Genomic DNA, 16,132 nt, shown 5'->3' with positions numbered 1-16,132 from the left:
GTATTTTCCTGTTCTTTTTAATGGATGTGCAGTATTTTATAATTAACTAGTCCCCCTTTGATGGGTAGTTTTCCAGTATTTTCCTGTTAAAAACATGAATGAAATGAACAGCTTTGTACCTACAACCTCTGGCTGTGCACCCAGGAGAAATACTAGAAGTAGAGTCGCTGAGGCTTCAAGGCTTTCAGTATCTGTTGAATATGGACCATTTGGAAGGCACGTCCTTACCAACAGTGTAGCTGTCGAATATGTCCCTGTGAGGAAGAGGACTCTGTGAGTGAGCGTGGGCATCGGGCTGTGTGTCGTCGCCATGGAAACGGAGGCCTCCTAGACTGAGCTGCGGGGCCTCTGTCAATGTTAGCACCGTGGTTCTCACCCTCTGCCCTTTCTTCCCGGCTCCCAGGTGACCTCACGGTGGACTTTCCGATGCCCGGGCTGCCCTCAGGCTCTGTCACACGACGATTCCCACTTCCACGAGCGGCACAAGTGTATCAACTTCTTTGTCAAGGTGTACGGCTACATGCCCCTGCTGTACACGCAGTTCCGCGTGGACTCTGTGCTCTTCAAGACCCGCCTGCCCCACGACAAGACCAAGTGCTTCAAGTTCATCTAGGGGCCTTGCACGGCAGGGCGAGGACGAGCAGAGCGGGGCAGGCGGCTCGGGGGCCCTGGACACTGAAGGGCCTCAGGAACGCCCACCATGGTCGGGCCAGGCCCTCTGCTGGGAGAGGCGCAGGGGGGCGGGAGGGGCGGGCTGCCTTGCTCCTGAAGTGGGCGGCACCGGGCCCGGAAGCCTGGTCCCAGGCCACCAGGGCTCCCTAAACAGGGCACTGACGATAGCTTACACTGAGGACCATGGGGACTCTGGGGAGTCACTCACACAGCTCACGAGCCCAGCACAGCTGGCTTGTGGTTTTTTAATTCACTAACAACTATTATTATTATTTAAAGAGTTTCAGATTTGCCATTCAAGGTTTATTTATATATATGTGTGTGTATATATACACATATGTGTGTGTGTGTATATGTGGGTGTATATGGATATATGCACACACACTCACAGACATATACATATGTATGTATTCGAGGGGGAGCTTGGCGTTTCTGCCCATCTCACAAAGTGAGGGTCCCACCGTGGTGGTCTGTATTTTGGTGGAGAAGGATCCTGGCCTTCCTGTATCTGGCTCGTCCTTAAAGATGGTCTCTGTCCTCCCCAGGGGCCCCTGTGTGCAGAAACAAGAAAGGGCTGGCGTGGCCCCGGGGGGGTCTTGCCTGAGTTCAGACCTGTGGGTTGGCTCCTTCCCCGCTTCCTGTTGCCAGCAGCGCTCTGTGGCTCGAGTTGTCCTGCACTCGAGTTCTCGGTGGGATGGAGGGCCTGTGTATTTGGGGCAGCTGAGTTTCCCTGCCTGGGACAGGTGGGTCGAGGACTCCCTGCTGGCTGTGCTGTCTGTGTACTTGACCTGGCTCTCCTTTCCCCGCTGTCTGAGAGTGAAGACAGGAAGGACCGAGACCTGCAGACAGACCCCCAAATGGTTCATTTTGTTTGACCCTCCTTTTAAGGACCTGTTGTGCTTTGGCTGCAGACTTTCCTGAAGGTTCTCTCACGTACAGAGCAGATGCCTGGCGGCTACACTTCAGGGGGGTCTGAGTGGTTGGTTGCAGGTCGGCCGACTCTCTCCGGCTCAGAGCAAGTGAGCACAGCACCCTTTGATCCCCACCCGGCTGGCCGGGAGCCACAGCAAGGCACCTGCCTTGGGATGATACCTGGGTGAAATTCACCTTCCCCACCCCATCTGGACCCGCATCCTATAGTCCTAGATCCCTCAGGCCGGGTGGGTGTCAGGCCCTCCCCGGGGTTGGTTTGGTCTATGTCAGAATGATGGGAGGATAGGATTTGTTGGGTTAAGCTCAAATCCAGCCTGAAATTGAACAGGTGTTCATATCCCATATTACCACTTGCCCCTGTGGGTTTCAGTCTCTATTTTCCTGGGCTGAAATAGAAGGAAGGTTTTTTTTTCTGGAGGTGGCAGCAGTAGGGGAACTGAAGAGAGTGGTGTCACTGGCGTTGGCTGGGATGTAGCACGTGACCGCTGCCGCTATTTCTGGACACCCCGTTCCTCTGGTGAGGCTGAGTCGAGGAGGTTCCCCTCAGTGACTGAACACAAGCTCGGGCCTGTCCTGGGCACGCACATGCCTTAAGCCAGCTCCCTCCTCCCCGGACCTCCACCTCCCATGCACCTATTTCCAGGGGGCACATCCGTCTCTGACCTGCCTGCCCACCAGAGGGTCCTCTTCAGGTGTCACCTGAAGCCAGCTCTGTCCTGGAGGGAGCACCCCCTGGAGGGCTGAGGGACCTGCCCTGTTTGGGGGGCAGGACCGGGCTGTGTCTTCCTGACGTCCCTGCTGGCATCTCCCTGTGTCTCCCCTGCTGAGGCTGCTTCCTAGGAAATGGGCTCTGCTGCTCGGCAGCCCAGGGAAGGGGTCCAGACCCCCGCCTCCTGACTTTCTAATTACTCCTCCTTTGACCCTGGACTTGATTCTTTTTAGCAGTAGCCTTCTTCCCTTTGGGAAGCCAAAGAGTGTGTTGTTTTGAGCTATAAATGTGGCTGCTATTTTTATCTTGTCTCTTTTAATGTGAGGAACCCCTGGACTGCCTCTGAGCACGGGGTCCCTGGTGAGAAAGTAGCCGTGTCAGGACCCGCCGAGGTGGAGCCAGGGCACGGGGTCCTGAGTGTCAGGGACAGATCCGGAGCAGCTGGTGCTCTGAGGTGGTGGGTGACATCACAGGGCACTGAAGGGTGGTGGGGGGAGGTGATGTTGGAGCAGACGATGGGGCTCTGTTGGACCTGAGTGTGACTCTGACTTGGAGGAGCCGGGACTGCAGGCTCTGGTGGACACGGGCCGCGTCTGTAAAGGACACTCCTCACGGCGAGAGGCGGGGGCAGGGCTCTCGGGGGCCTGGTCCGGTCTCCCAGAGAACAGCCATCACATTTTGCAAGATGGGTTAGGGGGCCGCCCAGATCCAGGCTTCCAGTGCCTTTGACGCCTGTTGTTTACCTTGGGGAGTCCAGAGTCGTCTGCGCCACCTGGCTGACTCCTGGAGCCTGGCACAGCCCTGCAGACACACGAGACGTCGTCAGCTGTTCCGTGAACGCCCACTGCCGTCTGCGCTCCCAGAGCCCAGCGCATCCTTGCTCCCCAGTGGGCCAGTCTGCTCTCTCCCGAGAGACACCCACCTGAGGGGAGGCACCCACCAGACTTGCGCCGTGGGCCTCCGCCTGTGTGCGCCGCTCCAGCAGGGCCCGGGCACCGTGCCCCAAGGAAGAGTCCCTCCGGAGCGGCCTGCCTGTGTGAATGTGGGCGCTCCTCTCTGCAGCGCTTGTGTTCTGGAGGGGCAAGCTCTACTAATACCCACGCCATGTCCATCCACCCCACCCCTTTTCCAGTCATGAGCACAATGGTCTTACGTTGGGTTTTTGTAAAAAAAATAAAAAATAGAAAATGGAGACTACAAGCAGCTTGGAGGTCTTTTATGATTTTTCTCTGCAGGACGGAGGAGTGGCCGGAGGACAGGCGCCTCCTGGTTCCAGGAACCCCCCACCCCCCACCCACTGTGCACGGCCTGTGGCCCCTTCTTCCTGCACGGCTGTGCTTGCCTTGGGCCTGGAGTGGCCTGCGTGCCTGAGCCCAGGTGATGCTGTTGGGGGCATGGGCAGCCTTGCGCATATCTAGTGTCCGTTTCCAGGATGGGTCACTAGATTAGATCTAGAGGAACTTAGGTGTCACTGATCTGGTTTGAGTGCAGACATGGGATGGCACGGGGCACATGTTTCCCACCTCTCTCACGGTGACTTTTAAGTGTGTGTGGCGTGGTGCTAGGGAGCTCCCTGTGTGTTCCCTGGCCCAGAGCAGGGGGCTGGTTTATAATGGCCCCGTCAGGGGTCACGAAAAGCACGTGCATCTAGCTGGTGCTTAACTGGCTGCCTGTGGTCCCAGGCTTCTGCTCAGCCACGGGATCAGAGCCATCCTCAGGGAGAGAACACTGAGTCAGACTTGGAGATGGATGGAGACAGGAAGGAGGATGGGAAGCCAGGGAGAAGCTGAGTTGGGGTGCTCCTCTCTGGGTTCGGCAGTTGCGAGTTTGGACACGGACTTGGGCAAACTTTGGGAGATGGTGAGGGGAAGAGAAGCCTGGTGTGCTGTAGTCCATGGGGTCGCGAAGAGTTGGGCATGACTGGAAGACTGAACAGCAATGAGAACCCTAAGAATGCCTGGGACGGGAAGCCCAGCATTACTTGGAAAGGAAGGTTGACAACTGATGAGGTAGGTTTGTGGCAGGTGAGGGGGAGGATGATGTCGTATCAGTTGGGGATGCCTGCCTAGGTCTGGAGTGGTGGCTGCCAGGGTGCTGTTCTTCCAGCCAGCCATCTCCTTGTTATAACTTGTCCCAGGACCAGGGAAGCTTGAGGAAGTTGCACCAGGCTGTGGAAATGGGGGTCTCACTAGATGCAGAGGTGACATGTCTAACTTGGGTTCTGTTCCCAAGTTACTTAGTTCTGGCTTGGACCTAACAAGGTAAACCAAAGTGGTCAATGTTAGTGGTTGATATTATTGTCATTGAAATAGAAGATTCCACAATATTTGCAAAACTGTGGTTAAGAAAGTGTGTTTAAGGATGCTGGATTCAAATCCTGGGTCACCCATTAAACTGTGGTGGGAAACATGTTATATTTTAAACTTCTCATCTATAAAATGGTAAGACTTGTGCCCACATCTTGAAGACATGTTGAAAATGAACGTTTATGTGACGAGTCCACTCTGGCATACAAGAGAAGTGGACTATTGGTGTAACATACCGGAAGGTTCTCAGTGGCTGTTTCTCCACTTGTTTTTTAAAAAGCTTACTTAAGTTGGAGGGTAATTACAGTGTTGTGGTGGTTTTTGCCTTACATGAATATGAATTGGCCGTAGGCATGTGTGTGTCCCCCCATCCTGAGCCTCCCACGCCCCACCCTCCCCCGCCCATCCCCCCGGGTCGCCACAGAGCCCTGGCATACGTCAGACTTTGCTTGGTTATCTGTTTACTCGTGGTGATATATATGTTTCAGTGCTGTTCTCTCAAATCACCCCACCCTCTCCTCCACCGTGTCCAGAAGTCTGTTCTTTATGTCTCCTTTGCTGCTCTGCACGTAGGGTCATCAGTACCATCTTTCAAGATGCCCTATATATGCGTTAATGTATGGTATTTATCTTTGTCTTTCTGACTTCCCTCTGTATAATAGGCTCTAGGTTTATCCGCCTCGTTAGAACTGACTCACGTGTGTTCCTTTTTATATCTGAGTGTTATTTCGGTGTGTGTATGTGCCACAACATCCTTATCCACTCATCTGCGGGTGGGCATCCAGCAGTTGTCAGTAGTGCTGCAGGAAACGCTGGGGTCCATGTGTCTTTTTCAGTTCTGGTCTCCTCAGGGTATATGCCCAGTAGTGGGATTGCTGGGTGGTGTGGTAGTTTTATTCCTAGTTTTTAAGGGAATCTCCACACTGTTCTCCATAGTGGTTTTATCAGTGCTTGCATTTCCATCAACAGTGCAAGAGGTTCCCTTTTCTCCACGCAGTCTCCAGCATTTATCGTTTGCAGGCCGTTTTGATGATGGCCATTCTGACCGGTGTGTGATGATACCTTTTTGTGGTTTTGATTTGCATTTCCACTTGTTTTAATGCCAGCTCATTCAGGTCTCAGCTGAAGCACTGTCTTCAAGAAACCCACCCTGCTCAGAAGTTGCTGCTTACCCACCCTCGCCACTGTCTCCTGTTGTGGGGGCTGCCCTGGCACTGTCATAGGTGTGCTCCCCACACCAGGTTGTGAGCCTCCGCAGAGCAGAGCACTGGAGCGCATTGCCACATATGTGTTTTGTAGATATTCCCCCAGTTTGGAGGTTGCTTATCCATTTTATGGTATCTTCTGATGAGCAGAAGCTTTTTTGCTGAGATCTAATTTATAACTTTTTTTTTCTTTTTTGTTGCTTTCTGTGACTTGAGAGCCCTGTGCCTAACCCAAATCATGAAGGTATTCTTTTAATTTTTCCACTAAAAGCTGTACAGTCCAGGCTCCATCTCAGGTTAATACTTGTGTATGGTGTGTGGTAGTGGTCGAGGTTCTATTTTTTTGGGGGGGGGCTGTCTAGCTGTTCCAGCTCCACTTGTTAAAAAAGAATTTCCTTTCTCCATTCAATTGATTGGGGCCTTTCTTGACAACATAATGACTGTCTGAGCTCTCTCTTCTGTTACTGATTTGTTGCTAATACCAGGCTGTCTGGATAAATGTAGTTTTTTTGTTTGTCTTGAAACAAAAGTAGCATAAATTCTCTAACTTGCTTATCTTTCTTAGAATTGCTTTGAGTGTTTATAGTTACATTGTATTTCTATAAATTTTAGAATTAGTTTGTCAATTTTTTTCTAACCTGCTGGAATTAAATTTTTTAAAAATTCTTATAAAATACATAGAACTTAAAATGATTTCAGCCACTTTTATTTTTTAATTGAAGTATAGTTGATTTACCATGTTAATTTCTGCTGTACAGCAAAGGGACTCAATTATACATATATATATTTTTTAAATATTTTTTGATTATGGTTTATCACAGGATACTAAATGTAGTTCCTGTGCTGTGCAGTAGGATCTTGTTTATCTCTTCCATATGTAATAGCTTACATCTGCTAACCTCCCACGCTATCTCTCCCCTAAACCTCTCCCCTCTGACAACCATATCTTCTCTCTGTTTCTATTTCATAGATAGGTTCATTGTGTCATAATTTAGGTTCCACATATAAGTGATATGTGGTATTTCTCTCTCACTCTGACTGCATGCAGCGTGTATGATAATCTCTGGTTGCATCCGTGTTGCTGCCAATGGCATTATTTTTCTGGCTCAGTAGTATTCCCCTGTATATATGCACTGCATCGTCATCCATCCGTCGGCCAGTAGGCGTTTAGGCTGTCTCCATGTCTTGGCTGTTGTGAGCGGCGCTGCTCTGGACATACAGGTGCCTGTATCTTTTGGATTAGAGTTTTGTCTGGGCATTTGCCCAGGCGTGGGATTGACGGTGATGAGAATTCTTTGCCTATCATCTCTTCTAGGAGTTTTATGTGTCGCATCTTATGTTTAAGTCTTCAGACCCTCATCCTGAATTTATTTTTGTGTATGGTAAGAGGATGTGTTCTAACTTCAACTCACATGTGGCATTTTAGCCACTTTTAAGTATACAGTATAATGGCAGTAAGAACATTGACGATGTATGACCATCACCACCAGCGATTTCTAGCACTTTGTCTTCTGGGTAGAAAGGCTGTGCCCATTAAGCTGGAACTCTCCATTTCCCCTTCCTTCCAGCCCCTGACACAGCCTCCGTTATTTTTCTATGAATTTGTTTATTCTGGACAAACATATAAATGGAGTCATAGAGTATTACAGCTTTTTTGGTCTGGCTTTTTAAATATAGCATGTTTCAAGGTTCATCTATCTTATAGCATGTATCAGAATTTCATTCTTTTTTATGGTTGGACAATGGTTTCTTGTTTGTGTACAAACAATTGCAGCATGAAATACTGGTTATCCATTCACCTGTTGATGGATACTTGGGTTACTTCCATGTTTTGGCCATTGTAAATACTGTGATGAACATGGATGTACAAATTTCTTTTGTGTAGATACCAATGAGTGGAATTGTTGGATCATATGGGAACTCAATATTTAACTTTCTGAGGAATGGCCAAACTGTTTTCCCACAGCTGCTGTTCCATTTAATACTCCCACCAGCCACACACAAGGGTTCAGTGTCTTCACATCCTTGCCATTACTTGCTTTATAATTAATAATTTTAAAATCATAGCCATCCTAGTAGATAGATGTGGAGTGCACCTCACCCAGGGTCTGATGGACATTTGCCTAACGACTAACCATGGGCAGTCCCTTTTCATGTACTTATTGGCCATTTGCATTTATTATTCAGAGAAATGACTATTCAAGTCCTTTGCCCATTGGAAAGATATCGGTTGGGGACTTCCCTGGTTAAGCCTTTGCCTTCCAAGGCAGGGGATTCGATCCCTCGTTGGGGAGCTAAGATCCAACATGCCATGGTCAAAATAACCAAAACAAACAAACAAACGAAAAAAGAGGCAATACTGTAACAATAAAGATTTAAAAAATGGTCCACATAAAATTTTTTTTAAAAAGCTTTTTAAAACTGGGTTGTTTATTGTTGCTGTTATGGGATTTTGATGAGATTATATTGAATCTGTAGACCAGTGGGTAGAATTGAAATATAATAATACTGAGTCTCTAATCCATAAGCATGCTGTTCTCTCTTCATGTATTCAGATCTTCCCTAATTTCTATCATCAAAAAATTTGAGGCTTTTTATGTAGAGATCTTACGCATCTTTTCAAAAGTTTATTCCTAAGTACCTCTTTTCACACTATTATGAGTGGAACTGCTGATTTTTAAAAAGTTCTTTTTCTAATTACTTATTATATTACTAATTCTAGTAGTTGTTGGGATTTTTTTTTTTAATTGTTTGGAGGATAATTACAATACTGTGATGGTTTTTGTGATACCTCAGCATGCATTGGCCACAGGTATACATGTGTTCCCCCCCCGCCCCCCGTCCTGAATGCCCCTCCCGCCTCATCCTATCCCTCTGGGTTGTCCCAGAGCGCTGGCTTTGCTGCCCTGCTTCATGCACTGAAGATTTTCTGTGTAAGTAGTCTTTTGCTCATAGTCCTGGAAATCTGCCCCTGTATCCTTGGGAGAAGTCTGGGAGGAACCTGTACCTGGTCTGTTCTTCTGGTGAGCTAAGTCCTCAGAGACGAGCAATGCACAGGATATAACAGGTGTTAATAAATGCTCAGAGGGGTAGAAGGGCCCACAGATAACTGGAAAAGGCTTCGTAACATCAAAGTTCTTTATTTTGAAAGTATTGTGAACATTGTAATCTAGTTAAAAATTTATGTAATCTTAGGAAACCTTTAGTTGATAATGTGTTTGGTAAACCCAAATTACAGTATGTGAATTACAGTTACTTTTCATTTGTGACTGATTTCATAGTTGTATGCCACGGAGACATAAACTGCCTTAGAAAATATTGCCATGGTTTATTGTAGAGAAGTGTAAAAGATAAATTCTGCTAGCATAAGAGTGATCATGCACAGGACTTATCTCTTCCCCCCACTCCCAGTGGCTTCAAATAACAATATAAGAGAAAGAAGAAATATTCTTCATGCTTAATGGTAAGATGTGTGCAAAACACCTCTCAATGATCTGTGGTTCTATGACTCAAAAAATGCTTAAGTGTAATACATGTAAGTCCCCCCTGTTTTATTGAGATGTTATTGATATATAGCATATGTAAGCTGAGGGTGTACAACATGATTTGATACACATATTACACTGAGAAATGATTACCACAATAAGGTTAACTCTGTCCTGTCACATAATTGCCACTTCTGTGGTAATAACTTTTAAGATCTACTCTCAGCAGCTTGCAAGTATATCCTATGGCATCGTTAATTATAGTCACAATCCTGTCCCTTAGATCCCTACAACTTAGCTATCTTCTAGCTGGACATTTGTATCTGGCCCTTGACAACCACCACTCCTCATCTTTGAGATTCTCCGTGAGTGAGGCATACAGTGCTGGCATCTCTCTGACTCATTTCATTTCACCCTTAAGGTCCATCCATGTTGTTGTCAAAGGCAGGAATTCCTTCTTTTTAATGGCTGAATATTGTGCATTGTGTATGTCCCACATTTAAAAAAATCCTTTATCAAGGGAAACTTCAGTTTTCGTGTCGTGGCTATTTTGAATAATGCTACGGTGAACATGGGGATGCAGCAATCTCTTCAGGGTAACTTTTCATTCCCTTGGAGTATATACCCAGGATTGGGGTTGCTGCATCATAATGGCAGTTCTACTTTTAACTTTCTGAGGAACAGCAATGCTCTTTTCCATAGTGACTGCACCAATTGACACCCCCACCGGTAGTGCACGAAGGTTCCCTTTTCTGCACATCCTTGACAAGACTTGGTATTTCTCATCTCTTGGTAGTAGCCATGCTGACCCGTGTGAAATGGTGCCTCATTGAGTTTTGATTTCCATTTCCCTAATGGCTCATCGTGTTGAGCACCTTTTTGTGCGCCTGCTGGCCATCCCTATGTCTTCAGAAAAATGTACATTCAAGCCTTGTGCCCATTTTTAAGTGAGGTGGTTTTCTGCAATCGATTTCTATGAGCTCCTTATATATTTTAGCTATTAACCTCTATCAGTTAGTTTGCAAATATCTTCTCCCATGTGATCACCTTTTCACTTTGTTGGGTCCCTTTGCCATGCACAGAGTTCCTTCTAGTTTGCTACTCGTCCCAGTTGTTGATTTCTCCCTGTTGCTTGTTTTTGGTGTCATTGCCAAAAATTGTTGCCAAGACCAGTGTCGAGCTTTCCCCGTTTTCTTCTAACACGTTTACAGTTTGGGTCTTACGTGTAAGTCTTTATTCTTTCAAGTTAATTTTTATGAGTGGTATAAGGGGGAGGGGGACCAATTCATTCTTCTGTGCATGGTTATCTAATTTTCCCAATGCCATTTACTGAAAAGACTGTTCCTTCCCCAGTGAGTCTTATGGACTCCCCTGTCAGATATTAGTTGACTGTATGTGTATGTGTGCATTTATTTCTGGGCTCTCAATTTTGTTTCACTGGCCCATGTGTCTGTTTTTATGAGCTTTTATTAAGCTTAAAATGAGGAACTGTGCCTCCAGCTTTCTTTTACTTTTTTTTTGGCTATTCAGGATCTTTTGTGCTTCCATACAAATTTTAGAGTTTTTTTCTTCTCTGAAAGTTGCAACTGGAATTTTGAGAGGAATTGCATTGAATCTATAGATGGTGAAATGCTTTTACGATGTGATTAAGTCTAAAATGTGATCCAGGAACAGTGTTGGCTGCAGCCTTCAGCAAGACTAGACGAGTTTGCCTCAGTTCTACACTATCCATCTCCATAATTCAGTGGTACCTTCCTTCAGAATTGTAATTGGTTATTTTTACCGCATTCTAGGGCTTCCCTGGTGGCTCAGTGGTAAAGAATCTGCCTGCGGTGCAGGAGACCCAGGTTCGATCCCTGGGTTGGGAAGATCCCCTGGAGAAGGAAATGGCAACCCACTCCAGTATTCTGGCCTGTAGAATCCCATGGACAGAGGAGCCTGGCGGGCTACAGTCCATGGGGCTGCGAAGAGTTGGACATGGCTGAGTGACTAAACTAGCAGGTTTGAAAGAGTAATGTTATTTGCCCACAGTTGCACAGCAGTGAGTTTGTGAGCACTGAGGTTTTCTGCCTTCACAGTGTGGCATGAGACGGTGAGACGGCACTCAACTTGCCTCGTGGCTGTTGGGGAAACACTGGACTTGGGCCCCCTTTCCTCACCAGGCTGCTGGGCTCACGTGAATACGTGATCATACAGCTTTGGAGGTTTCTTCACTCTCATTTCTGTTGATACTTCATTGTACAGGTAAACCTCATTTCATTGTTCTCTGCAGGTACTGCATTTTTTTTTTTTAACAAATCGAAGGTTTGTGGTAACCCTGTGTCGAGCAAGCCCATCGATGCCATGCTTCCAACAGCATTACTTTTAAATTAAGGTCTGTACACTTAAAAAAAATGCTCTTGCACATTTAATAGACTGCAATATCAATGTAACTTTTACATGCACTAGGAAATGAAAAAATTCATGTGATTTGCTTTATTGAGATTTATTGTCGTGGTCTGGAAGCAAACTAACAGTATCTCCAAGGTAAGCCTGTAGTTTGGAAAAGCCAACTTCTGCCTTAATAGGACAACTGTGAGGCCCCAAAGCTTCAAGCCGTCCAGGGGTCAAGAAGAGTAGTTTGTTACCTTTACTTAAAAAGGAATGAACAGGGCTGTCTCCTCTTCGCCAGCTCTGTGATCCCTGGTGGTCACACATGATGGTACAGTGAGGCAGAAACCACTTGCTGGCGATGGGTTTTGGGAAAGTCACCCTCTGTACCTCAGTTTCCTTGTCCAGCACTTAGATGTTCTCTGTTTTCAGCTACTAAACGGGATAATTTGCTACACGGCAATAGATGCTGTTTTACAGAAAGCAAAGAAGTGAGAAAACCGGGTTCCTTCTCACTGGTTTTAATGGCTTTTCAATTACTATGTCATCACGAGGTTAATCATTAGATTTTATTAGCATTTTTCTAAACATCAGCCTCTGCCCCAGGTTGGTATCAATGGGCTGCGCTTCCGACAGCAGGTCCCACCGTTTTTTTCTGGGTCATCTTCTCACCGGTCTGGTTTGGTATCCAGATACCCAGACTCTAGGCAGTTATTCATACACGCTGTCTCCTAACGCTCTGCAGGGCAGGATCTAGATTTTCTCTGCTCTAACAAATGATTCTTCGTGTCTTCTTGACTGGCTTCTGCCATGAAGTAGGTGGTGATGATAGCCGAAACCTTCATAATTTCCTAATTATTTCCTGCCCAACAGTCTATCAACTAATTTACACTCACAGAGTGTGTGTCTCTCTAGTGACCCTCTCTCGAGTAAGACCTTGGAACTGATTCCCTGGGATTACTTAAGCCCTTAACAGAAATCCACAGCTTGGACAAACCCAAGCCATTCCTGGGCATGTCACTCACTGTTAGAGGACATTGATTTCTTTCTATTTTATGCTGCTTTGCATTTTTCAAGATGTTAAGAAAACTTTAAAAAACCTTACCTTGATTCCTCTCAAATTTTGTTAGGAAGCATGCCTTCATGTGCCGCATATTTACAACTCTCCTAAGCACGAGCTAAATTTTCATAGCCCTGGCATGTCCATCTGTTGCGATGTCCATCTTCCCCCACTGTTTACTGTGGACACACCCGAGGCCCCTCGACTGGAGTGACCTGTACCTTGGGAAGCACAAACCTGTGGAAACATGTCTGTATCCAACCAAGGCTGGCCCAGCTGGAGATGGCAAAAATGAAGTTGTGTTTTCCCTTCTCTAAGGAAGAACTGCTTCCCAGGGACAGGGCCATTTCAGAGAGAGAACTGACAGTCAACTCTCTGTAAAATCTGAGCAGGTAGAGTTTTACATGCTACAGTTCTTGGGTCACTCAAGCCTGCTGTGATGCTCTGCTGCTGCCCAGGCTGGAGGACTGACTTCCAACTGAATTTCAACCAGTTTGAAAAGATGGTAAGCATTTGCTTCTGCTGTAGGTCAGTTCTAAGACTTGCGTGCTACTCCCCACCCCCACATCTTAATACAGAGCTGGCATGAGTGTGACAACTGACGCTATCTTAGACTAGATGGAAGCTGGTAAATACCTGTTTCCAACAATTCCATTATTGCAGATGCAGGCGTCTGAGTTTAATGTGCAGGCATGCGGACAATCTGTGGGAAGGGCAGTGACAGGCGAGTGGAGCCTAGTTCAGGCCCTCCCCCAGAAGGCCAAGGTCAGTGTTAGCGGTCTGTGCTGCTGTTTTCCATACAGATACAGCTCAGATCAAGTTAAGCACCCCTTTATACAACTGAAGAAATACATTAATGCACACACCAAACTAAAATTTGCCAAGTTCAGTTCTGTATATTTTCATATCTTTTCATAGATGCTAAGTGAATGCATAAATCCTAGGTTCAACAGAACACAGCTACTTCTATAAAAAAATAAATTTTATTAACAAAATGAGCTCACATTATAAAAGAAAATGAACCTTTGCTAATTTCCTGGCATCGTCTTTCTTACCAGGTACAGCACTGTAGACAACAAAATAAAATCAAAGACCAGTTGCTCTGCCTGAGGCCTGTGAAACTGTGACAAACAGGCCACAAGTCATCTTTCACGTTCCTCCCACCACTGACCCGATGCAAAGCTGCTGTGACTCTCACTCCTCCTCAGCCTGTTGCCTTACCTACCTGGCTATGCAGGCCTGGGAAGGACACATGCCTAAAGTTTAAAGGGAGAGCTCTTTCCTCAAACAGTGCTGAGAATCTAGACTGCGAGGTTCTGGCTGTAACTCCTGAGAAGGTATCTCAAAAGCCGCTTCTTTGTTCTTCGAGCCAGAGCCCACCACCACCGAGACCCACCAGCTGCGGGTCTTCCCTTCCTCCGCTGGGGGCTGGCAGCTGCTGTGGAGGACGCAGGGGTCCGGGGATGTGGAGGCGGCATGGGCCTTCCCCTCAGAACTTCTGAAGGAACTTGAGGACCAGGTCCCGCAGGCGGACCCGGAGCACCTCGTCGTCGTCACAGATGATATGGGTCGAGTCTTCCTCAATCTGGATGAGGGTCTCGGCTTCTTGCAGCAGGACGATATGGCCCTTGGCTGTGTCTTCTACCTTGATGTCGCTGAAGCCGTGCTGCACCAAGAGAAAAGGGGCAGGAAGGCATTTTAGCGTCTGAGATGCTCCTTCCCTGGTGGCTCACACGGTAAGTGAGGACTTGGCCTGCAGTACAGGAGACCCGGCGGACTCCAGTTCATGGGATTGCGAAGAGTCAGACACGACTGAGCAACTAACGCTTTCACTTTCCTTTCCAGCGTTGGCTACACTGAACATTCTAGAAACTGGCATTTTGGACTCTCCTCAATACAGTTCTTCAGAGCAGTCCCAGGACCTACTACAGCAATAGAATTCCAGGTGAAGCTCCCAACCATGCAAAAATCTCATACAAAACACAACAGAATTCCTACCACCTGCTTAAGCTTTTGTGTATCATCTGAGGAGCACATCAAGGCACCTGGGTTGAGGAGGCTGGGCGTTCCATCCCAGCCTCTGGGCCACACCTGTAAAAACCCTCCACCCTGTCCCAGGAAGATGCCTTCCTCACCACAGGTACCAGTGACCTTGTGATCTGGCAAGTCCCTGCCAAAGGGGAAGACGAAGCAGTGTATCCAATACTTCTCCAGGGCCCCCTCCCATGCTAACTCAGAATTTCCTTACACATTAGATGTAAAGTTGAGAAAGAAGAAAAGAAGTGGAAAGAAGAATGATTTGCCTGAGAAGGACACAAGATAGGTAATAATCATGACCTAGGGAGGTTCTCCGTCTTTGGCGCAGAAAGGGATGTTCCTCCTGCATGAGGAGATCGGGGCAGAAACTGGAGTGGGAAATAGTCGGGTCCTAGAGATCAACTCCTGGGAGAGCCAGACAGAAGTAAATAAGATCTTTCTGGGAAAGCAAGGTGTTTCAAGTTTTCAAGAAACAAGTGAAGTGTGAGTCCCATCAGTACAGCCGGGGGCAAGACATGGTCAGGAGGAACGCTGGTGTGTGCACAGCACACGGGGTCCCCAAGGGGTGTCCCCACATCTCTAGGGGTCAGGGGAGCCCAACAAAGACAAAGCCTTTAAGATTGGAAAGCACTGAGGTACTGAGTTAGTCTGGACAAAAGGCAGTAACTAACTTAGAAGAAAATCTCTTTTCCTGGAATAGTTTCTAGTGCTAACTGCAGTTCTTTCCGCAAGCAGCAGCATGAAAAATACTATCTTTAGCCAATTGCTTCTCTTTTCTGTCAAGGACTCTAATTTTGATGCCAAAACAGTGGTCTCTGAAGCCAGAATTACAAAACACTTTCAGGTTAATAAAGTCTTTTTCCTCTTACTTGTAGTCATGAAATCTATTCCACCAGCCACCAGGGAGGAAGAGTGGGAGGGGTGCTGACCTGGGGGAGGGACCACCATCCTCCACCATGACCGCCTGCTTCTCTCTCCCATCTGGGAATCACTGGCCCCACTCCCTGAGCGCCAGGGGATCAGGACCCCTCATCCCACACCACACTGGCATCTCCTCTGAGCCGGCCATGCAAAGGGTCTTCTCATACAAAAGTGGGGCCCTAAGGGGGCAGACCCTTCTTTCCTGGCCTGCCCCCTGCCCGATGTGTCACAGCTGTTTCTGAAGAAAGGCTCCTCTTTGGTCTGGTTCCCACAAGAAGTGGGGCTGGGGCGCAGTCTTGTGGCAGCCTGGTAGTGGGGTAGGGGGAGGAAGGTCAGCTCCCCTCTTAACTCTAAAGCTCCCACCTGGTTCGGGGACAGCGCACGGACTCCCGGGAGGGACGCCAGCGTGGTCAGACGGCGCATGCGCAAGCCTA

The 16,132-nt window shown here is 47.4% G+C and overlaps 2 protein-coding genes and 1 non-coding gene across 7 annotated transcripts in view; 2 read left to right on the top strand and 1 right to left on the bottom strand.

The window, feature by feature from the left end:
- The window catches only part of EXTL3 (exostosin like glycosyltransferase 3), a 143,926-nt gene extending 128,281 nt beyond the window's left edge, over positions 1-15,645 (top strand). For 4 of the 5 annotated variants that reach the window (XM_005209868.5, XM_059889289.1, XM_005209869.5 and 1 more), the window contains 2 exons: positions 404-13,245; positions 13,799-15,645. In XM_005209868.5, coding sequence (XP_005209925.1) covers positions 404-613 — 210 coding nt within the window. In that variant the 3' untranslated portion in view covers positions 614-13,245; positions 13,799-15,645. Of the gene's footprint in view, positions 1-403; positions 13,246-13,798 lie in introns of those variants that run through there. The other variant, NM_001082473.1, reaches the window with a different exon arrangement.
- TRNAR-GCG (transfer RNA arginine (anticodon GCG)) lies at positions 11,108-11,178 on the top strand. Its single transcript has one exon. It is a non-coding gene; the product is annotated as a tRNA-Arg (tRNA).
- Positions 13,705-16,132, bottom strand: part of INTS9 (integrator complex subunit 9) — a 126,778-nt gene continuing 124,350 nt past the window's right edge. Inside the window, 1 exon segment of the mRNA NM_001046363.1 lies at positions 13,705-14,406. Coding sequence (NP_001039828.1) covers positions 14,230-14,406 — 177 coding nt within the window. The 3' untranslated portion in view covers positions 13,705-14,229.

The sequence above is a fragment of the Bos taurus genome, chromosome 8 (genome assembly GCF_002263795.3).
Source record: "Bos taurus isolate L1 Dominette 01449 registration number 42190680 breed Hereford chromosome 8, ARS-UCD2.0, whole genome shotgun sequence".
In the NCBI taxonomy this organism is placed as follows: Eukaryota; Metazoa; Chordata; class Mammalia; order Artiodactyla; family Bovidae; genus Bos; species Bos taurus.
The sequence above is the reverse complement of the archived record's forward strand: the minus strand, read 5'-3'. Positions and strand labels throughout refer to the sequence as shown.